General features: G+C 45.2%; 1 protein-coding gene across 1 annotated transcript; it reads left to right on the forward strand.

Moving 5' to 3' along the window:
- Nucleotides 1-255: 255 nt before the first annotated feature.
- On the forward strand, nucleotides 256-22,295 carry TGFBI (transforming growth factor beta induced). Its single transcript, XM_062501963.1, has 17 exons — nucleotides 256-362; nucleotides 4,541-4,639; nucleotides 11,288-11,352; nucleotides 12,345-12,502; nucleotides 13,439-13,603; nucleotides 14,285-14,431; nucleotides 15,140-15,281; nucleotides 15,823-16,035; nucleotides 16,174-16,311; nucleotides 16,565-16,710; nucleotides 16,874-17,010; nucleotides 17,510-17,640; nucleotides 19,487-19,611; nucleotides 20,507-20,609; nucleotides 20,805-20,884; nucleotides 21,260-21,284; nucleotides 21,448-22,295. Exons 1-17 carry the CDS (start codon nucleotides 256-258, stop codon nucleotides 21,501-21,503), a joined length of 2,037 nt encoding a protein of 678 aa, XP_062357947.1. The 3' UTR covers nucleotides 21,504-22,295.
- Nucleotides 22,296-22,577: the final 282 nt, after the last annotated feature.

Here is a 22,577-nt window from a genome sequence, read left to right on the forward strand (position 1 = left end):
TTCGCCGGGGGGGGGGCGGCTCGGCTCGGCTCGGCTCGGCTCGGCTCGGCTCGGCTCGGCTCGGCTCGGCTCCTCCCCTCCCCTCCCCTCCCCTCCCCTCCCCTCCCCTCCCTTCCCCTCCCTTCCCCTCCGCTCCCCCCGCGGGGCCGCCCCCGCCGCCGCCCCCGCTCCGCCGCATTTAACGGGACTCGCTGCCGGAGCCCAGCCCGTCCCATCCCGGTCCGGTCCGGTCCGGTCCCGAGGCGCTGCCCGGCCATGGCGCACCCGCTGCTGCTGCTGCTGGCGCTCGGGCTCGCCGCCGCCGCCAAGTCCCCGTACCAGCAGGTCCTGCAGCACAGCCGGCTCCGCGGCCGGCAGCACGGGTAAGCGGAGGAGGCACGGAGGAGGGGACGCCTCTTCGGAACCCGTTTTTCCCCTACGTGTGCCCGAGTCCCGTCGGGACCGCGGCCCCTCGGGGTCTTTGTGCGGACGCGGAGGCGGCGCCGAGCCGGGGCCGTGCGGGCGCCGTGGGGAGCTCTCGGTCACCGCTGCTTTCAGTCCTTTCTCTTTCATCCCCCGGTAACTTTCTTTCGGTAACTTTTCCGCCTTTCCATCACGAAACTTCGTATTGCGGATGTCAGTTCAGACCCTTCAGTGCCTCTTTTTCAGTTTATCCCTGTTAAGGAAAATGGGGATAAAAATCCCTAGATTTTGAGCCGTTAAGATTTTGTGGAAAGAATTTTCATTTTCATGAATTTGCAGGAAAAAAAAGGAAAATACCTTCAATGTCTCTGTAGAGTCAGCACCAACTTACTCTTTGACTGGAAATCCCAGTTAGTCTTGGAAGTTTCCTTAACAAAAATCACTTATTTACTCATAAACTTTGCTAGATAAGGCCTATGGAAAAAATGCATGTGGACCTCTCTTGCTTGGCATGCAGCCTGTTATAGAGTGTGTACTTTGAGCCTTCATTTATAGGCAGAAAACTAACCCAATGTTAATAGTTGTTCTCGCTGTTTGTAAAATTTATTAAGAGGAATGGTGAAAGGATGATAGACCTTTCAGCTGGCTTCCATCTCTCAGGATGGTGACAGTGATTGAGTTGAAGCTTCTGTTTAAGTGCATTGCTGGAAGCAGGGTCATGAAATGCTTTAAATTAAAAAAAAAAAAAAAAACCTCCCAAGATTTAAATGTTGCACTTTGATACATTCTCTGGCAGGGATCCAGGTCAGAATTTATTGCAAGGGATGTGTTGCTTGTGTGTCTGATCAGGACACAATCCAACAGGCAAAATTTGAGCTGCTATCTATTTATAATAGGTCAATAATGACAGAATTGCAGTGATTTACGTAGAAATACAGTGAATCTTGTTCACCACTTCTGTGTGATGTGACTCTAAGCAAACAGTTCTGCTGACAGCCCTGAGATAGAAGTTTGCTCAGGCTGAATAAGAGCAGTTCTGGTGTGAAGCAGTGCACTCATCTCCACAGAGAGAAGCTTGTTGCTTTACTCTCTGCACAATTAACAGAGGTACTGGGCAAGGTGTGACTGTGGTCCGCTCTGGTGCCTGAGGTATTTGGAAGATAAAAGGAACTAGAATGACAGAACTTCCATCTGAGCTGATGTAAACCCAGTGTAGCTGACCACAGCTCTTTGCTCACTGTTCCCATTCTGGTGGAGAGAGTGATTTATACCAAGCTAACTTTTGGACATACATAGAATTTTGAGTATTGATTAATGATGTGCCAAGGAGATACAGTAACACAAAACCAGCCAAAACCATCCTGGATGTAGGGCATGTTGTGTTGCTTGCAGAAGCCAGCTCCAGAGGGATGTGCAGTCAGACTGCCACCCTTTGCTGTGAGCATCCCCCACACCATCAATGCCGCTATTGAGCCAAGAGCGAGCTGGGAGGCAGAGCTTGGCTCTGCAGCAAAACTTGTATGTCTTAATTAACTTTTTTTTTTTTTTTTAATGAACCGGCTGAAGTCAGTGAAAGGAGCTGAAAAGTGCATAAGGAACATTAACGTTTGAAGATGAAAATGTAGGAGTGCTCTTCCCAAACGCACCCGGCTATGTGGGCGCAGCGTGATGCTGGGGAGTGCCATGGCCATAGCCATTGCAGGTATCTGGAGCTGTACATTAAGTCCTGCTTTTCTCAGCCACTTCTCCCAGCAGCTCCCAGCTGCTGCTGCCAAGCAAAAGGCTTTGGCTGAAGGGGAACAATAGGCAGTTTTATCCTGGAGTCAGTGCGGCTGGCTGGGAATGGCATGGCAGAGGTGATGAACTCCAACGAGGAGAGGGAAGAGTGTTGACAAATTCATTTTAAGTCGGACTGGGCAAGGAACCAGAACATGCAATGTGGGGAGCCGCTACTACAGCGTGTCTGAGGGAATCGTTGATAACACAGTCCTGAGCGGGGATTTTTCCACACTGAGGAAATACTGGGAAGAAGTTCTCCCCCAGTCAGGGAGGGAGGAGCAGCCCCACAGAGCTGCAGTCCAAGGCAGAGGAGGGAGCAAGGCAGTTTTAAATACTGTCCTGGAGGCACAAGGGTTTTCTTGGCAGGCTGCTCCTGGGGATGCGGGGGAAATGATCAAACAAGTCCTTCAGTAGCCAGCCTTGTCAAGATGAATATTAGAGGGATTGTCCACTGCCGTCAGCCAGATGCTAAAATCAAGACAAGGTTTGGAATTTCGATGTAATTGGAACCATATTTCTGCCACGGCAGGGCCGGGTGGCCAAGGTGGGCTGAGTCAGAGAGCACAGACATCTCTCTAAATGGTGATTTGGCTTGGAAGTTGCTGAGTCTAGGCCAGTTTGCACCAGCTGAAAGTTTGGTTTTGTGACTTTTTTTTTTTTTTTTTTTTTAGTAGGTTCTTGCTCCTTGTTCCCTGCCTTATATACAGAAAGTGAATGAAAGCCTTTCATGAAGAAACAAACTACCATTACTGGATGTGGCAGTAATGGGGGAAACAATGAGCTGCATCTCCCCTGGTCCCACAGGTCCTCTCTTTCCCCTGGGGCAGGATGAAGGTGCCTGGGACACGAAGGGTGGGATGCAGCCTTTGCAGGGCCCTGCAGCAGCCAAACCAACAAAGGCTCATTGAAGGCAAGCCAGGCTCCCGCGGAGGCTGGCACTGGAGTCAGCCAGTGTATAGGAGATGCTCAGGTTAATTCATGCTAATGATGGCAGGCTGGCCCGTTCTGGGATGCTGCTGAAAAGCAAGCACGGCAGCAGGAGGACTTGCTGGTTGGGCTGCAAACTCTGCTTTTGTTCCTTTTGGGGGGCAAGCGGGCAGTGCCTCGGTCAAACGCAGCAGGACACAATCTGCTGCCTGCTCTCCTGAACAGATCAACAAGGCCTTCACAAGAGCATCTCCAGGCCCCATTCGGAGTTTTGTTTGTGCAAATGAAAAATCTTCCTTAGACAGCACAGAGCACTTCTGATAGGCTCAAGTGATGTGTTTTACTTAATTGTTTTCCCTTCATCTTCTTGGTAGCTAATACTGTGCATACTTTTGGTGATGCTGCTACAAATGGGACATGGTGATGGTGTTGGGAATTCAGCCTCAGCTGGGCTAAGTATCCTCAGCTTGCTTGAGCATTTGTTATATTTCTAGTCAAGCCCAGAGGCAGTTGATGGCCTTGCAACCCAGATCCATAAATCATATCTTTTGTGCTGACCATGTTTTGCCTACACATGTGGCCAGGGCTGCTAGCCACAAACCACAGAGATGGTGAACCAGGCAGAGTAGGGAAATGCTGTGCTGGCCAAACCAGCAACAAGGAAACTCCCAGCTCCAGCTTGACCACATTCCTGTTCACGGTGATAACCACTTCTTAGAAATCTGCAGGACTGCAGTCAGCTCTCAGTGGGGTTACTCACATGTGGAACACCAACCACTAGTTTTTTTTGGCTGAGCAGGAGCTCTTGGTACCTTATGGGCTGATACAGCCCCTCTTGATCTGTGCTGTCTGGTGTGTTGAAACAGGGGAGGGCAGTGCCGCTGTTCCTTTTCCCCTCATTCAGCTCAGCATCCATGTCCAGAATTTGCTGAGTCTATAATACAGCCAAAGTTCTGGATTTGGTGCAAGTCTATAGGCTGATAAATATCTGTCTGATCTTTTTTATGTCCTAGACAATAGAATAATGGTTTATTTTGCAAGGATTTGTATTCTTGCATAACTTTCTTGGGTTTTAGCTGAGTTTTGAATTTTAAGTAGCTGTTCACCATGGAAATTCTGACTGAAGTATTTTTACTTTATTTCTTTATATTTTGGTGAGAAGTGGAACATGGAAAAAAGTCAATAGCTTGCACTCAGTGAAGAAAGAGATGCTGTGGCAGAGTCAGGAGAGATCTTTCACTGCTTCCTCCACTTCATGATAGTAATTGTAGGCCTAAATTGAGCAAGTTGACTTGCAGCTCTCAAGGTTTCGTCCCACATCACCCCAGCAAGGCTTTTCAGGCACTGTCAGGTGGGGTCTGGCTCCGTGCTGGGGGTCAGCATTGGAAGGAGGGATGCTCACAGGACCCTTCTGCTCTGTCATTCCCTGCAGCCCCAACGTGTGCGCGGTGCAGAAGCTGATCGGCACCAACAGGAAATATTTCACTAACTGCAAGCAGTGGTACCAGAGGAAGATCTGCGGGAAGTCCACGTAAGTCCCTGAGTGCCAGACAGGGTCTCCCCAAGGACCCTGGGTGTGGAGGTGGGTGCTGGGTGGCAGAAGCAGACAGCAGATGCGAGATGTCAGAGCCCATGGCGTGCGTGTCATGTGTGTCTGTGTTAAAAATTGTTTCATCTTTTTACCCCCTAAGAAATACTTGTTTTTCCAAAACACTTTGATGCTAAGAATGAAAAGTGCCATGTAAATATAAACCCTGATAGTTTATTCTAATTGCATTTCTATATATACTGATACAGCCCTCTGCACTGTAATGAAGTGTATCAGATGTTTTCTAGTACTGTCTCCATGATAGGATCAATGCTGCCTAGATTTAAGAAATATAAAAGGGGGAGGGGAGAAGGCAGCCCAGAGCTGATGGATATTGGAGAGAATGTAAAATTCATCTCCATCTGTTTGCTTTGGAAGAGAAAACAAATGAAAGGGAAGAGGTGTCAGCTTTAGCCAACACTCTGACTCCACCAGGAAAGTTAATCAGACTTGCAGGCCAATTCCACATTTAAAATTGCAAACAATAATATTCAAGTAGCTGTTGCATGAAGAATCTATGCGAGCAGCCTTGGGACATTCTTTTGGAAGATGCAGTCAGCAGATAATTAACGCTATGTATGCTTGACTATCTGCCAGGCTGTAGATCAGGAGCACAGAATCTTTTTCCTCGTTGTATTCTAGGTTGGGCTTTTAGACACCCCTTGCTGGCCCATAGCATGGACCATCACAACACCCAGGGTCAGTGCAAAGATTCCTTGAGCAGTTCTGACTGTGGGAACAGAGCTGTGGGCCAGGTCCCATCCTGGATCTGCAGGGTCAAGAACAGAGAGAGGAAAATAATCTCATTTGTTTCCCTTGTGGCTCAGTGTAAATTTTAATTAGATCTATAGCAACATGCTGCTTTTTTGCTGCAGATTCGGGTTACCACTGTAGGTTTAGCTGTGACACCTGGCTGTCAGGGTTCATATGTGGTGTTGGTGTGGTGAGGAGGGAAGCAAACCAGGAGTCATGGCTCTGCACACCTTTTGGCCTTTCATTGTACTTCACATGAATTTACCCTAAGGAGGAAAATGTACTTAGCAGGATGTATTGCTGGCTGTACCATACAGTGTATATGTACCATTGTTTTCCTTATGTCTAATTGTCTTTACAGCAAAAAAACAGGAGAGGGAATATTGTAAAAACGAGCAAGCAGATGGACACCTCTCCCCCCTTAATTCTACAAACAAAATATTGGGAAAGCTTAACTTGGGTGATTAGATTTCAGGCTGTCATCTTGGCTGAATAATGGCACTTCTTGACCTACAATGGACAAGTTTATGGCACAGCAATATGGTCTCATCATTGCCTTTTCTGATTACAGAGTAGCTTATTATGTCTCCAAAGAAAACACAACTCAGTTGTGCATGTGGGAGAGTTTTTGCTGCTGTGGTCACTGAAAGACAAAGCAGTCCAACCATGGATTTCTTTAGCTCTGAAGCAAGTCAGAAACTAAACTTATGTTAACCAAGTGTGCAGTTGTATTTGGCACAGACAAACTCATTCACTTATATAGAGGAGGAGGTGAAATAACTGACATCTGGCAGTATTTCATGATTTCACTTGAGGAGATGGGGTCATCTCTTCTATGTCATTTTCTCTGCTTTTTACCCAAGTGTCTCACCCAGTGATGCATCCCTGAGAGAAAAACACAAACCATTAACCTGTCTGTTAACCTATGAGGTAATCTTGCCATTATCCGCAAAATTCCCTCACTATTCTTTGGTTTAGATCATCTCCACAGTGGGTGCTATTGTCTTCTCTCCCAGTCATTCCTGAGCCTGGGCCTTGCTTTCTCCTTTAGCAGTGCTGGTGCAGAACAAAAGACACGTGCCTTGACTTGGATTTTCTGGGGGACCCTGGGACAGCTCTGATTACAAATGTTTGCTTATGATGGCTCCTGCTGGATGTGGTGTGCCTGGCATATGGAAGTAATCAGCAGTCATTTGGGCTATAAAGGACATGATGCATTAACAGTCAAATTCTTACAGCAGTGTCAGAAGCCTGATGCTGTGTTATCCTCAGGTATCAGAGCCCAAGAGATCAGCTGGGCACAGCTGATGGTGCTCAGCATGAAACTCCAAACTGGCCCCTCCTGTTGGACTGAGCTGGTCCATGAGAGGTTTTGAGAATACCCTTCACTTGTAAAAAATATCAGGATTTGGCACATTTATCATAACTGGGTGGATCCAGCCTTTGCTTGGGATCTGTACTCAGCAGTCCTCTCTTAAAGCTGTGTGCGTGGTCCTCTTGCATGCAGGGGGAATCTGCCCCATCAGCCCCTGGGGGTTGGTGGAACTGCATAAGCATGGTCATTTTCTCCTCCAGAAAGGTTTTTCCACCTGAGAACAGCCAGAAGGAGGAATGATGTTTTTAGGAACTTAACTTTCTCTTCTTTCAGCTCTGCCACTTTCCAACATCTGTGAAAAAAGTGGTTGGGTCTGCCACCACAAAGGTTTTTCCACCTGAGAAAGGTTTTTCCTCCTGGGGAGGAGACACTTGACCCATCTCATCTACTTCACATTTGACCTGGCTGTTTTCCTCTCATTTTGCTTAAAGGGTCAGTGGTGCCACAAGCTGTATGTTGCAGGTGAAAATGCCTGGCTCTCTACTACAATAGTTTTGACTGCCTTCGTTTTTTCCCTTTTCCTGCTCTGAGCACTGTTTCAGATAGTGGGGAAGGAGGTCAGTAGGTCAGTGAGGGAGCAGGAACTGCAGAGGAGCAAACTGAGCCCCTGCAGAGCTGGCTCAGAGCAGAGAAATTCATCCCTCAGCAAGGAAGGCAGAAAAGTTGCTGCAAGCCTGTAGCATAACTTCACTCCTTGTGAAACGATCACATCCTGCATCAGGAGGCTTAGAGTGACTGGGGCAGCAAGGAAATCCAGGTTGGAAAACACAGATGTGCTTGGTCTGTAGTCTCGACTCTGTGTGCCTCCCCTTTGGGTTGCTGCTCCAGGCTGGGAGGGCTCAGACATCTGGGGAGCAGCAGGTGTTGTGCTCCTCCATGGCTGTTGGCAGAGACAAAGAGGTTACACCTCGGTGGGGAGACTGGGGGCTTTGTAGATGGTAGATTGATGCTTGGGAGGCATCTTCTGGCCCACAGGGATGGAGTAACTCCACTGGGGCTGTTTGTGCACAATGGAAATTTTAACTCGCGCATCAGAAGAAGACTCCTACCTCTTCATATGCTCTTTCTTTCGTTTGTTTGTTTTGTTGTTTTTCTCTGTTGAAGTATTGGCTCACACAGTTACAGAGAAATTAGGTAGAGGATTTATGTAGAGTTTTTATCATTGCTGATGAAGTGAGATAAGATAGTTGGCAAGAAGTCTGACACTGCTTCGATTTCAAGGAGCACTCAGACAAAAATGTTTTGGTAATTAGGTAACTTTCCACTGTTGGTTATTCCAAAGTCAAATAAATAGTTTATTCAGAGTGTATTTTCATCATTTTGCCTATGTATTTGATATTTTTCTCCTTCCATTGGGCACTGCACTCATTCTTCCAGAATTGGGCTTACAATGGAACACAGTCCCACACACTGTTTTGTCTTGAGAATGAAAAGATAACTCATAAATTTTGATTTTGATTATATTTTGAGGAATAATACATTAATAGGTTCTTTTATTCTCCCCTTTTAAATTAACTTTCCATTTTTCATGTATGATGTTCTTTCCTCAGTTTAATAAAAAATTACTGGCACTTATTTTACAAAAACAAAACATATGGGCTTTTATTACCAGAAATGATTACAAATGGATTTTTTTTCACTAATATGTGCCTAAGCTTATTTTTATTACCTTGAAAAATGCACTTAAAATTTAATTTCAGCTCCTAAGAATGCAACAGCAGTGGAAAAATGACTAATAGAAGCCTAAACTAAAGGAGCTTGCTTCTGCAGGCAGACACAGATAGACACTATAGAAATAGTGTTTCAAAACCAGAAGCTAAAAAACTTTAGATTTGACTTGAAATTGCTCAGTGAGGAGATCATGAAATTGTGGTCAAGGCTCTGCAGCGTGGATGACAAATGCTCTTTGTGTGAGGGCAGTGCTAATCTAACCCACACCACTGGCATCTGCTGTGTCCTGGTGGATGGGCTGTGGCCACTGAGCAGACAGCAGAAACAGGGATGGACTGGGCAATTCCAAAGGCTTTTGTGCAGAGCCCGCAGTGTGGAGCTGTAGCTGGGAGGTGCTCAGGGGAAGTAGAAGTACTCCTCCCTGGGCAGCAGACTGTGGCTCTGACCCAGCTGGAGCAGGACGTGTCAAGAGCAGCCTCCTTCCCCCACAGATGTGTAGAGCATTCATAGCCAGGCTCTGCTGCTCCTGTCCAAGGCCTGGAGGTGGCTGCAGGACCAGCTGGGGATGTGCCCTGGGGCCACCCCTGAGCAAGCCATTGAATAGTGCCTTTGGATGGGCTGGATGGTCTTTTGTTTCCACCTGATCCACCAGCCATAGGAGGCCAAATGCCTGAAGCTGTGTTTTATAATCCTCATCTCTGGCTCCTTGGAGGTGCCAGCTCTTTGCTGAGCACCTCTGTGCTCACCTGGCCCTTTGCAGGAGTTTGTCAGTGCTTGGAATGGTGATATGCCAGACCCATACCTCATGGTGCTGAGGACCACCTTCAGTGGGAGAGTGAGGCATGGAATTTGAGGTAGTCCCTGCTCAAGTGGAGTGTTTCTGCCTTGGTGCTTCTTGCCATGAGCTTCCCTTCCTGCTGGAGATGCCCACAAACCCAGTGAAAAGCAGGAGGTGCAGTCATGGAATCACAGAATGGTTTGGCTGGAAAGGGACTTTAAGCACCATCCATTTCCACCCCACTGCCATGGGCAGGGAAACCTCGCACTTGACCAGGTACCTGCATTCCTTCCCAGTGCCCTCCCTCCTGGCAGGCACCTTGTGGGGGTGGGCAGGGGCAGCTCTGAGCCAGTGTGCCACAGGCTGTGTGCATCCATGTCCTGCCTCTTTGGAGTAGCTCGTTCATCTCCAGTTGATCTGTAAGTAAGGCTTTCAGAGTCTTCATCAGCACTTTGGAATGATTTCTCTTTAATCAACTCCTCATCTTTGATTACAGGTTTGGACCAAGGGAACTGTCTAGACTGGATTTAGTTTCTAGGGTGAAAAAAAAGAAAAATTGGAGGTAGGGGAGGGAAGTGGGGGAAGAAAGCGTGTGTTTCCAATGAACACAAGACAGGGGTCTGGGAAAGCAGAGCAGCAGGGTGTTAAGATATCCAGTAGTTGAAGGAATTGCTTTAGGCAAGCTCTTTCCCACATGGAATATATAATGTCTAGACAATGAATCTGTGTTTGCTTTGTAATTCTCTTAGGAAACCATGACACAGAATTTATTTGCTTCTGTCACAGAAAAGCAGGTATTTGTTTCACTTTCTGGCTCTTAATTACCCTGAAGAATTTCCTATTAAACCCCAGGCATTTCCACTGTTTAACAGTTTTAAAATGATGACAAATACCTGAAGCTGGAGGATTTTCCTCTCTGTGAGTGAGTGTGCTGACCCTCGGCAATGCAGCATCCTACTTGTCTCAAATACAGCTGGGAGCAGAGGAAATGCTTGTCCTTGGGAGGAACACCTATTCCCTGGCTCTCTCAGCCCATCAATCAGGTGTCCTTGTTATTTTCACACCAAACATAGAGCAATAGGTGAAAGAATCCCCTGGGAAAAATAAACAGGCGTCTTCTGGATAGATTTTTTTTTTCCCCTTTTTCCTTTTATTTTTTTCCCTTTCTTTTCTTCTCCCTCCAATAACAAGCCATATTCCCTCAAATGGCCACCTTTGAGAATCAGATGATTGTTTCGTTTCCCATTGAGCTGCAGATGATGGATGCAGTTTTCAGGCAGCTCTTGCTTATTTAGAGTCTGCAAATCAGCAGGGCAGCCTGGGATGGTGCCTCTGACCCCTTTGGTTTTACCAGGGGAAAGTGCTGCTCTGAGGGTGCTCACATGGACACAGCTCTACTGTGGTGCTGCCCGGGGTGCCTGCGGATGCACATCCCACCGCTGGTGAAGTGTCTCCTTGTAGGGCTTTTCCCAAGTCCTTGTGCCAATGCACATACCTGGGAATAGGGTTCTCCTTTCCCTCCAGGTCTGTCTTGTGGGTTTTGCCGTAAGTAAGCAAATCATTTCTGGTGGTGGACAAAACAGGGTGAAATGAGAGAGAAATGCTTGGCTGGTTTGGTCCAACAGCCACGGTGGAGTTGCGGGTGTTGCCTGAACAGTGATGACATGTGACAGCAGCAGTCAGCCGAGGAGATCCCCAAATCCCATGGGAAATGTGCCCAGATGAACCCGCATGGCAGTCTTGTTGGGACTGTGGAATCAGTTTCCATCCACTGTTTGTAGGAAGTCTCCTGGAAAGTGTGGTTTTGAAAAGAAATTGTCTGCTTTTGTTCTGTGGAGAAACTGGCAGCATGTAGCCCTGAAGGAGATAATAGTGTGGTTAGTCTTTTGTTGAAGTCTTTATTTCTAATGAAGAGTCTGCATCCCCAAGTATGGATGGATCCAGAACTGTAGCAAATAGAGAAAAAGCTGTAAGACACTGCTGGTTAATCTGCTGTATCCATCTCTTATTCCAGAGTAATCAGTTATGAGTGCTGTCCTGGATATGAAAAAGTTCCTGGAGAAAAAGGCTGCCCAGCTGGTAAAAATGTTTGACATTTTTTAGACTTCTTATAATTATACAGCTGTCTATTAAAGGGAAATGTTAGAAAATTGCTCGAAGTGGATTTGATTTTTGCAATTGATGCACAATATTGCCATGAACAAGTCCAAAATTGACTCAGAGGAGCACTAGCCAAGGGTCAGATCAGCTCCAAAGCATGCTAAATGTTCCAGACAACTTAGAACCTTGGATGTAATTGAATTTAATCGAGCATGGGAAGGCCATAGGGAACTGCTTATTCCAGCAAGTAACATATCTGTATTGGAAACTCAATGCAAAGGAATGATAGAGTAATTGAAAGCTCTGCTAATCTCTGCTAATTTTTATTTTCATAGATTCATAGAATGGTTTGGATTGGAAGGAACCTTAAAGATCATGTGGTTCCAACCCTCTGCCATGTGCAGGGACACCTTCCACTAGTCTAGGTTACTCCAAGCCCTGTTCAACCTGACCTTGAACGTTTTTGCAAGAATGGGGTTAGCAAAGTTTTATTTAGGAGAAAACATGGTTGATATTGAGGGGTGGAATAAACTGGGTTTATTGAAGAAAGCCATAATCTGCTTTTGCTTTTGGAACGCTTCCTTCCACAAAACTTGGATGCCTCCAAGTTAACCACGTGGTCTAGTGCACATAGTCAGTGGACGCTGTGACCAACAGTGTCCAACACCAAATCCCAAAAGCTTGAATACAAACACGACTGGGTGAAAGCAATCGATATTTTTGCTTGCCTAAATCGCATTTGTATAAATCCAGAATAAGTCAATTCAAACTGGCAAGAAAACAGTAGATTCTGCGTTATAGTGCTGTAATTAAGGGCAAAGATGTCAGGGTATGATTATTTATTAACTAATTATTGAACAGTCACCAATTCCCTGATGTGCTTCATTTCCCCAGGCATTTTCACCAGCTGTGCTTTAATTCAGCCAGGAGGAGGAATGATTTTTTAGGAACTTAACCTTCTTTTCTTTCAGCTCTGCCACTTTCCAACATCTATGAAACCCTGGGAGTGGTTGGGTCTGCCACCACACAGCTCTACTCCGACCGCTCCAACCTAAGGCCAGAAATCGAAGGACCTGGAAGTTTTACAATTTTTGCTCCCAGTAATGAGGCCTGGGCATCCTTGTCTGCTGTAAGATAATTCCTCTGTTTTATCCTCTTCTTCTGATTTTCCCTAGTGGAGATCCAGCTCTGCAGGGCTCTGGAAGGATAGACATAGTATGGGTAGAGGAAGGACTGTGGTTTTCCAGGTTATCACTTTACTGGTCCATCAGCTCTAGAGCTTTGCTTCTGAAGGATCCCATCACCAGAGAGATGTGGATGTAGAAAATCCCCTTATTCAGTTTTCCCTGTCTGTTACCATTAGAGATTGAATTGAGACCTGCAGCAAGAAGCTTCCCATCCATTACCAGTTTTCTTGTTGACTCTTACATCTCCGTTCTGGCTGTTCATAATTTGTACAAATAGCCAGTCCCAACTGGAGCCTCATTAATTCCCACAGGAGTATGTCCCATGCTCAATTAGATGTACATTTCCTTTACATTAATTTCAATTTTCTCTTTCAATATCTTGTGATATTCCCACTCCTGAAGTGGTCACTGCTGTCCTGCTGGTGTTCCCATCCCAGTCAAGCATCCCTGTGAACAAGAACAACTACTAGGGCTGGGAGGGGGGATATTTATGGGTGCACCCACTGCCAAGCCTCTGCCACAAAAGCCTCAGCAGAGATGATGTTATTGGGAAAGGTTTTTTAGTGCGTTTGTCAGTGGTCCTTTAGCCTTACTGCTCATTTCAATGCAATGATCCCACTCTGGAACTGCAGTCATCCCTCTGTGTGCCAAGGACTGGGTGTCAGAGTTCTTGGCTGCTTTTGTAAGGCAAAAGATAAAGACCTGAGAAAGTTGAACTCTTAATTTACACAAATGGCATGAGGCTGAATGAATCACTTGAATATTCATGCCTACACCCCCACCTAGGGAGCACCCTGGGTGTAGCCAGACCTCCTGGTACTCTCTAACAGATGCCTAATTGCACTCAGTACTGAAAATTTGTTTTTTCTGATTTTCAGGAAACTCTGGATTCCCTAGTGAGTAACGTTAACATTGAGCTGCTCAATGCCCTCCGCTACCACATGGTGGACAAACGGGTCCTCACAGATGATCTGAAACATGGGACCACGCTAAACTCTATGTACCAGAACTTGCCCATCCAGATCCACCACTATCCCAATGGGGTAAGGCATTCACAGAGTCACAGTGGCTCAGGCTGGAAGGGATCTGGGTCAGTGGTCAGTGGGTCACCTGGTCCAACCTCCCTGCTCAAGCAGGGTCATCCCAGAGCACATGGCACATGTGTCCACATGGTTCTGGATATTTCCAGTGAGGGCGACCCCGCACCCTCTCAGGGAAACTTGTTCAAGTGCATGGGCACCTGCAGTAAAGAAGTTCTTCATACTAAACCTACCCACAGAAGGCTTTATTTTTTGTTTGCTTTGCAGCTCCTACACTGTCCTGGGACCTCCAGGATTCTGTAATGCTTAGGTTGACAGCTATTGATTTAAGATACATATTATGAAGGGGTTTAAAAAGAATATTTTTAAGCAGATGGTTTCCTCAGTGCTGTTGCTGGGCAGTCGCCCACGCTGCTGTGTAACAAGAACTGGTTCTGACTTATTTTCGTAGTCCTGAGGGTGGACAAAACCACTGATTTTCAAAGCTCTTTAAACGTGAAATATTTCAAACATTCTTGATAGAACATTCTCACTTTTGGTGTGTCTTTTAAGGAAATCAAATTCCTGCTCTTGCTGATTAAGTAAAGTGCTCGCTGCATTTGAAAAAGAAATAGAAAAGCAGCAGAGGCTGCTTTACCTTCTGGTTTTAGTGCATGGGCACCCCATAGGTCTTTCCCTATGCAGATTGTGACTGTGAACTGTGCCAGGCTGTTGAAAGCCGACCACCATGCCACCAATGGAGTGGTTCATGTCATCGACAAAGTCATTGCCACCACCACCAACACCATCCAGCAGATCATTGAGACTGAGGACAGCCTGGAAACCCTTCGGGTGAGTCAACACACGGCTGTTCCAGATCTCCTTAAAGATGTTCAATCATCCCAACCCCAGTGAATTGTCCTGAAGAGCTTTGCCGGTGTCTTGGGCTGTGACCCTGGAGCTGCTGATGAAATCCTTGTACTAGTGTAGCTCCTTTTGATTTGGGAAGAGAAGTGTTTGCTATTAGTGCAAGTAGGGTTTTGTGACAGTAATTGTCACCCTCCTATGGCTGCTCAGAAAATAGAGCGACTGAGTCTGTCTCTTTACTCTTGTAGGGGAGTCTTAGACTTTGGAGACATTAACTGTTCCAATTAGATGTGTCCTGATTTATTTTCCTTGATATTTGCCAAATTAAGAAAAATGCACAAGGGATTTGCAGTTAGCCAGCTGTGGGTTCTGATCTGAATTATTCACTGGAAGTACTGTGAGCTTTCCAGGCATATTTTGGTATTCGAACTAGCTCTCAGTCTTGCCAAAAAATAATAATAATAATAAAAGGGCTCTTGTACTCAAATTTCTGGAACACCAGAGAACCATGGGGCTGCATAAAATTTATAAAGGGACCAAACTGCTGAATAAAGTTATTCAGGATTTTTTTTGTAAGTCCTATGAAATTATAAAAGCCTCAATAAGTCTGGCCCTTAGTGTGTCCCTGGGCAAAGTTTCTGACTTTTGTATTCTGGCTGAATGTGTTTTTCCCCTTTCCTCATTTCTCTGAAGACTGCTGTGGCTGCATCTGATCTCAGCAGCTTGCTGGAAAGCGAAGGCCAGTACACACTCCTGGCTCCCACCAACGAAGCCTTTGAGAAGATCCCACGAGAAACACTGAACAGGATCCTGGGAGACCCAGAAGCCTTGAGAGGTAGGTGCTTGTTTACTGAGGCCATTGAGAGACAGAAGAGTATTTTTCAGTTCCAATTTTTTTCTCAAGGACAAGTCAACAGCTCCTTGATACACTCTGACAACAGCTGCAGTAAACAGATGTGATAGAGTCCATCTTTTTTAACTGGTAGCTACATCCCTTTGGTTGTAGATGTGTAGACAGGAGTGGCATCCAGATATGGATGAGGGAGCTGAAGCAGTCCTTTTTCTGAGTTTTCTTTTAGCAGTTTATGCAGTGGTGATTTCTATTGATCCAGCAAAACGCAAGAAAAGTAATATCTAATCAATGTAACTTCCCCTGATAAGTGAGTCGAGTACACACACGAAGCCTTTTGAATTTGGCAAAAGAGTATAAAAAATTACTCTTTTTAGGCATTTTATTTCACAGGCTGTAGAACTAAAATCAGCTCAATTTAAAATAACTGCATTTTATGGAGTACACCCTGGCCATTGAACCTGAAACCTGCAATACTTTCATAGCTGGTTTTTGCAGCTCACCAAGACACTCTCCTCTCTCACAGACCTGCTGAACCATCACATCCTGAAGTCAGCCATGTGTGCTGAGGCCATCATTGCTGGCCTGACCATGGAGACTCTGGAGGGAACCACCTTGGACGTGGGCTGCAGTGGGGAAGAGCTGACCCTCAACGGGAAGCCCATCATTGCCAACAAGGATGTCCTGGCAACCAATGGCGTTGTACATTTTGTTAATGAGCTGCTGATCCCAGACTCAGGTACTGGGGCCTCTCTGCAGTATTCTTTCTGTTGCCTTTCTTTTGTCTATTTTGCCAAGAAAATCCTGGATTTAGAGGGCATAATGATGAGTGGATAACCTTTAATGCAAGGTTACTGTGTGTTGATTTTCTTTTCAGCTAAGACTGTGTTTGAGTTGGCACAAGAATCTGAAGTTTCCAAGTCTACAGACCTTTTCAGACAAGCTGGTCTCAGTTCTCATCTAACTGGCAGTGAGCAAGTGACCCTCCTTGCCCCAGTGAATAATGTGTTCAAAGGTAAATCAGGGATTAAATCCCTTTTTATCCATCAGTTTGGGCCACAGAACTGCTTCAAACAGTCTTCAGCCAAATTTCAGTGCACAAGGGTGCAAATCCTCTCTCAAATGCCTTGAGGCAGTGGCATCTAGGTTTCCAGTTTAAAACTGATGTGGGTAATGCTCTGTATTTGAATAATAATGCTCTGTTTTTTAATGTCTCAATAGCCATTTTAAATTAATCACTGGTTTTTTTTCCATACTTTTTGCTGCAGATGGACTCCCCATAATTGACAGCAACATGAGAAACTTGCTTCTGAACCACATTGTTAAAGACCAGCTCTCCTCTAAATATCTGTATCATGGACAGAAACTACAGACTCTGGGGGACAAGGAACTGAGAGTTTTTGTGTACCGCAATGTGAGTCCTTCCCTTGTGCTGTGCTCCATGGGGCTGAGTGATGCTCAGTGTTCTAACATTGGAGCTATCGTATAAAAAGTGAAAATGAGCACTGTGAAAAGTATCAACATGCCTTTTGAAGCATATTCTAATGAAGTCTTCTTTTCTGTGATTGTGTTCGCAGAACCTTTGCATTGAAAACGCTTGCATTGCTGCCCATGACAAGAGGGGAAGGTTTGGGACCCTCTTTAGTGTGGACAAAATGTTGACTCCACCGACTGGCTCAGTGATGGATGTTCTCAAGGCAGACCATCGCTTCAGGTGACCTTTCTGCTCTTCCCAAGTGCCAGTTAGGAGCAGAAGAGATGCCAAAACAGTTTCTATTTGTGGGTCATAGTCATGACAATGTATTATGTAAATTTTCTTTTAGCATAGAGAGATCATCTAAAACCATGGTCTCCCTAAATTACAGGGAGCGAAACTTCAAATAACCCTCAATCAACTGTGAGCCAAGAGTAAGTGGTACCCTTAATACCCGAAGACTCTGGCTCTGAAGCCATCTCTGCCCATCAGATCCACTGTAGCCAGACCTATCTGGCCCCCATTGAGTCAGCACTCCCAGGTTGCTTTGCCATTTCTCAGATGTTCTGGTTGGACCTCACAGGCTCATTTCCTCCCTAATCACCATTTTGGTTATTTGATTTGCTGGACACCAGCAGGATTTCACAATTTTAGCTTCCCTATGCTCTCTTGAGCCCAACGCATAGTTGACCAATGAAATGGATTGCAGTGAAGCATTTGATGCATGTTTGCTTTGCAGTACGCTGGTGGCTGCAATCCAGTCTGCAGGTCTGACAGAGAACCTGAACAGGCCAGGAACCTTCACGGTGTTCGCTCCAACAAACGAAGCTTTCCGAGCCATGCCCCAGGGGGAGCTCAACAAACTGATGGGTGAGCATTTCCAGAACATTCAGGTGACGAGCTGGTGTGTGACTGCTGTGGTACTGGGAGGACTGGCCAAGTTTCCCTGCTCTATCTCATTCTTTGGCTCTGTCTCTTGGAAGCATGAGCTGTATGAGCAGAAGGCTGAGGATGCACAGAGCGGTACTGGATCCCCAAGTGGGGTTTATACTGCCTGTGTTCTTGGAAGACATGTTTATATAGTGTGTGTCACAAACTCACAGTGACTTTTTATTCAGCTGTGCTGGTGGTGTAAGCGAGATAACTCCCAGATATTTCTAAAAGAACCAGTGAGGCCTCTGCCTTTTTCAAGGATGAAAGAAGTGAGAATGTGACTCTTGACAATACAGGATCAGGGTGGCTGCAGTAAGTTTTTCAAAGAGAAGACATGACCCACATACAGCCTCAAGTTACCCTGTATGGAATTTAAGTAAGATAAGGCTGGGGCTGCTTCTCCTTCTCCATGTACATGGACAAAGCAGAAGGTCCAGTCTAATCCTGAGAAGTCAATGATGTACCATTCTAGCTCAGACAAAGACCAGTATCCTGAAAAGCCAAGGCATGCAGGCTGGGTGTGGAAAAAAACATGGGAATGTTTAATAACTCCCTTCTGGATAAGCAGCATGATCTTTTATTTTGTTAATGTTGAAAACTGGTTGTGGTTGGAAACAATGTCAGGTATTTGAATGTAATGTCTTCTTGTCATTAAAACCCAGCCAGACATTGACATCATAATTTGAAAACCATTTGCCCATGGTAGCTGGTTATCCTTTTAAGTGCAGGGATGAGGAACCAGGAATATGAGTCCAGTCTTACACTTAATATATAAATATTTCAGAAGTGTTTTGCAGCCATTGTAAATGGCTGCAGGAATGAAGATTCCCAGATGCAAACACTTCAGATGTTCTTTTCTCACACAAATATTTAGCTTATGTCTCTGATGAAGTGGATTGTGCTGGTGAGGAAGTGCAGAGTGAACTGTGGCCATGCTAGGAAAACCATAATGGAAAAAAACTTGCATACAATCTTGAAAGCATTGAAAGAAAAAGTCCCCTTTGCTGAGGGAGCTGCTCTGTTGATGGAGGTCACCTTTGCACTAGCTGTCTTGTAGGTCTTGTCCGTGACCCTGTCTGTCTGTGGGGCCTGTCAATTGCCCTGTGTCTTCTGAAGAAGGTGGAGAAGTGCTACTGGCCTGTGCTGTGCATGTCACCACCTCTTCTGGAAAACAGATGGTGCAGGGAAAGCACCTTATCTTCATAAAATCTGTTTTGAAGCACAGTTGTATGAGTAGAGACTCAGTGGGGTGGTATCAGGGCATCAGTCCATGAGTGTCACTTCTCCTGGACTTTTCCCCTTCCTACCCAGCTGTGAGGATTGTTGCCAAGTGACATGGCCTTGGTGACATCTGAAAATACCAGAATGCCTTATCTGCTTCCTTATTTCATATGGGTCTTTCCCCACCCCATCCCAGACTTCCTTGGGAAGTGAAAGCAGCAAGAGAAGCAGGTTCTCACTTGGCACAGTCAGAGAATGAGGGATGAAAACCCAAGAAAGAGAATTCATGTTTAGGGCAGGCCTGGTAGGTACCAAGGTAGGACATGGGGAGAGTGTCCTTCTGGACTTGAGAACCTGACCTGCCCAGGCTGGAATGGCCTCAATGCCTTAAGCAGGTCTTTCTGCCTGGTTTTCAGTTTTGGTTTGTTTTTTCTATTTTACGTTGTTTCTTTGCACTTTCAGAAAAATTGCGATGTTTTCCAAGTAATTCCATTCCAGCACGTGAAATATGGGATGCAAGTGCTGATGCTGGTTTACAGATGTAAAGTTTTTCTTCCCCCAGGTAATGCCAAGGAGCTTGCCAGCATCCTCAAGTTCCACGTGGCTGACGAGATCCTGGTGAGCGGCGCGGTCAATGCCCTGGTGCGGCTGAAATCCATGCAGGGAGATAAACTGGAAGTCAGCATGGTGAGTCACCTCAGGTGGGCTTCTGTGGTCAGCAGGGCTCTCCAGTGTTTGGCTGTCCATGCCATGGGCCAAAGCATGTCTGTGCTCATATGATGGTGTGGAACATCTCCTGAATGTGTGTGCGGTCCCACCAGTGTTTTCTGGGCTGTGCTGGAGGGACTGTTGCCATGTGTTCAATTCAACAAGCTGGAAGAATGAAATGTGGTTTGCTTCAGCTTTCTCCCCAGAAGACCAGTTGTAAATGATTTCCAGGAGTTGCTATAAATTCAGCCCTGAGTCACAGGGGGGGGAAAACATAAATAAATGAAATGAATAGCTTGTTCAGCTAACATATCTTTTTGTTTAATGAAAATGATCTCTGCATGGGCTCCCTTAGCACAGCAGAGTTTATTTATATATATAATTTCATTTCACTAACTCTACACTACATTAAGGGAATGTAGGATCCTCAACTGAGGGCAAAAGAATTCAGAAAATAAGCAATCATGGCCCACTCTATGCATAAGAAAACACAGGACAGAAACGGAGGGGACTGTGTTTCCAGGTGCACTGAATTGGCCAACATGCATGCTGGACTCTTCCCATGTCCAGTCCTGCCCTGTCCTCTCCTGATCTCGTCTCCACACCTTGGCAGGGTGCTGGTGGATGTGCTCTGCTGCCATGGGACAGCACTCTCACCCAGTTGCACTGAGGAAGTCCAGAGCCTGCCACTCATTCCAGGACAAACTGCTCAAGCTATAATTTGTCTTTATATTCTTCTTAATTTGCAGGAGGAATGAAAATGCCTTCAACCATTCAATAAATGAATGAATGAAAAGTGAGGGTTTTTTAATAACATTGGAAGTGACAGAAGATTCTCATCTTCTACTCTTCTATTTTTTCTTTTGCTGAACAGAAAAACAATGTAATACATATCAACAAGGAGCCTGTTGCTGAAAGCGATATCATGGCCACAAATGGTGTCATTTATGCTGTGAATTCTGTCTTACAGCCACAGGGTAGGTCCATGGTGAGAAATGTCCAGAACCTTATTACAGCAAAACTGCTTTGGGAGGGATTGGGGACACAGGGCAATTGCTTCAGTTTGGTGAGGAAAGATTAGTCAATAGTGGGATTTTCAGGAGAAAATAGTGGAACGAAACAGCCTGCATGCTCTGACAAGTATTTCAATGCTCTCAATGTCCCACCCTTAGCTTCAAGGCCACAAGAAAGAGGTGACGAGCCTGCAGATCCTGCATTAGAAATCTTCAAACAGGCATCTGCATTATCCAAGGTAAAAGGGAAAAAAATCTCACTGTAAAACTGCCAAAATCACATTTTGGTAACAATGATTGGAAGATCATATCACATTCATATGCTGATTTCCAAGGAAAGTGAGTGTATGTGTTTAATGGAATGATCCATCCTCTCTTCTTGCATGATTTAATAATATAAGAAATAATACATTTTGCAACACAAAACTTCACTTTGCAGCACACTGTGAGTGTAGCCTTGGCATGGTACTACTATATATCAGCTTCCAATAAGGAAGAGCCACTCATGCATAGTTTTTGGAGGCTAAGGAAAAATATATTGACCTACAAACTGTTCTTATGGCTGTTGGAGATTTGTTGCATTTATGCAAACCCTGTGTTTTCTTTCCATGCAGGTTTCTCAGAGGAATCCTCGACTAGGTAAAAACAACTTCTCCAGCTAATTTCTGTTGTGTCCCCCCATCCTTTAAAGAGAAATTTCTCCTGTTCTCTTGCTCTAAGCAAGATGTAGCAGGACTGGGAGGAGAGGGGCAATGGGGATGGTTTGTGTCTGCCCCACCCAGCTTGCTCTTCTCCTTGGCAGCACCCGTCTACTCCCGGATACTGGCGAGGATGAAGGAGAACTCAGGGGGATTCTGAGCCCCTCGTGAGCAACCACCAGTCAGTGCCTCCATCCCATCTGCTCCAGCTGACAGCTGAAGAGAAGGACAGAACCGTTTTTAAAAACCAAATACCACCCTTAAATTTATTTTTGTTTGCAATGAAACAGATAGGAAAAATGAAAAGCCATATATATGTATATATTTTAAGATCATTTTTATTTAGTTTTGACTTTAGAGTTCCCAGACCAAGGAAATGTTTCAAGGTTTTTTGTTGTTTTTTTTTTTTTTAATTTCCTTGTTTCTTTTTTAAATAAAAATTATTCACCAACTTTCAATTTTAAACATACCCTGTTTTGGGCTTGATAAGTGAATCCAAGGGCTTTTTATTTTTTTTAAACAAGCATGTCCTTCTTTCTTCCCTTGGATTTTAAAAGTCTTCCATGAAATTCTGAATTTGCAGGCTTTTAACAAAATTCTCTCTATTGACATTGAGAAAATTGCATAGTTATAAGCTGTGGTTTGAAGTATTCTTTTTTTTTTTTTTTTTTAGCTGGGGTCTTTTTTTATGCCTATGGGTTATAACTGTGCTGTATTTTGTTCATGAGATTTGAAATGAGAATTCTCCCTGGCTGAAGCCTTCCAGTAAATGATTCATTTTTGAAAATGGTTGTTTTTTAATAAAAATAAAAAATAAAATCAAAAATATCAATATGAGAAGTGGTAACAGTGCTTGGTTGTGTTTTTGTTTGGTTTGAATTGCCTGGTAGCACCAGGTGGCCAAACCTGAGCACTGGGAAGGAGGGGAATCAGACTTGGCTGGATCAACATTAAAAGGTCTAATAGTTGCTTGAGTGGAATGGCAAAGCATTTCTCCTCTCTGATCCTGGCCTGGCATCATTTTTTTTCCTGATACTTTCATGAGCAGTCGTTGTTGCTCTCCAAGGAGCCCAGGGCAGCTGTGTGCATCCTGCTGGATGCTCAGCCAGCTTTGCTGGCAGCTGGAGCTCAGTGCCACATTCTGTGCCACCAACAACATTTACTCACCATCACTGCTTTAGATTTGCTCCCTGGTAGTTACTACCTCAGTGAATCCCAGGATGAGGCAAAAAAA

This window comes from Cinclus cinclus, chromosome 14 (genome assembly GCF_963662255.1).
Source record: "Cinclus cinclus chromosome 14, bCinCin1.1, whole genome shotgun sequence".
Taxonomy (NCBI): Eukaryota; Metazoa; Chordata; class Aves; order Passeriformes; family Cinclidae; genus Cinclus; species Cinclus cinclus.

Excerpts from the sequence above, each read along its gene's own strand:
- TGFBI (XM_062501963.1), top strand. The coding sequence starts at position 256 with ATGGCGCACCCGCTGCTGCTGCTGCTGGCGCTCGGGCTCGCCGCCGCC. Across the intron at positions 12,503-13,438 it reads CCTGGGCATCCTTGTCTGCT|GAAACTCTGGATTCCCTAGT; the intron begins GTAAGATAATTC and ends TCTGATTTTCAG. Across the intron at positions 21,285-21,447 it reads TCAGAGGAATCCTCGACTAG|CACCCGTCTACTCCCGGATA; the intron begins GTAAAAACAACT and ends TCTCCTTGGCAG.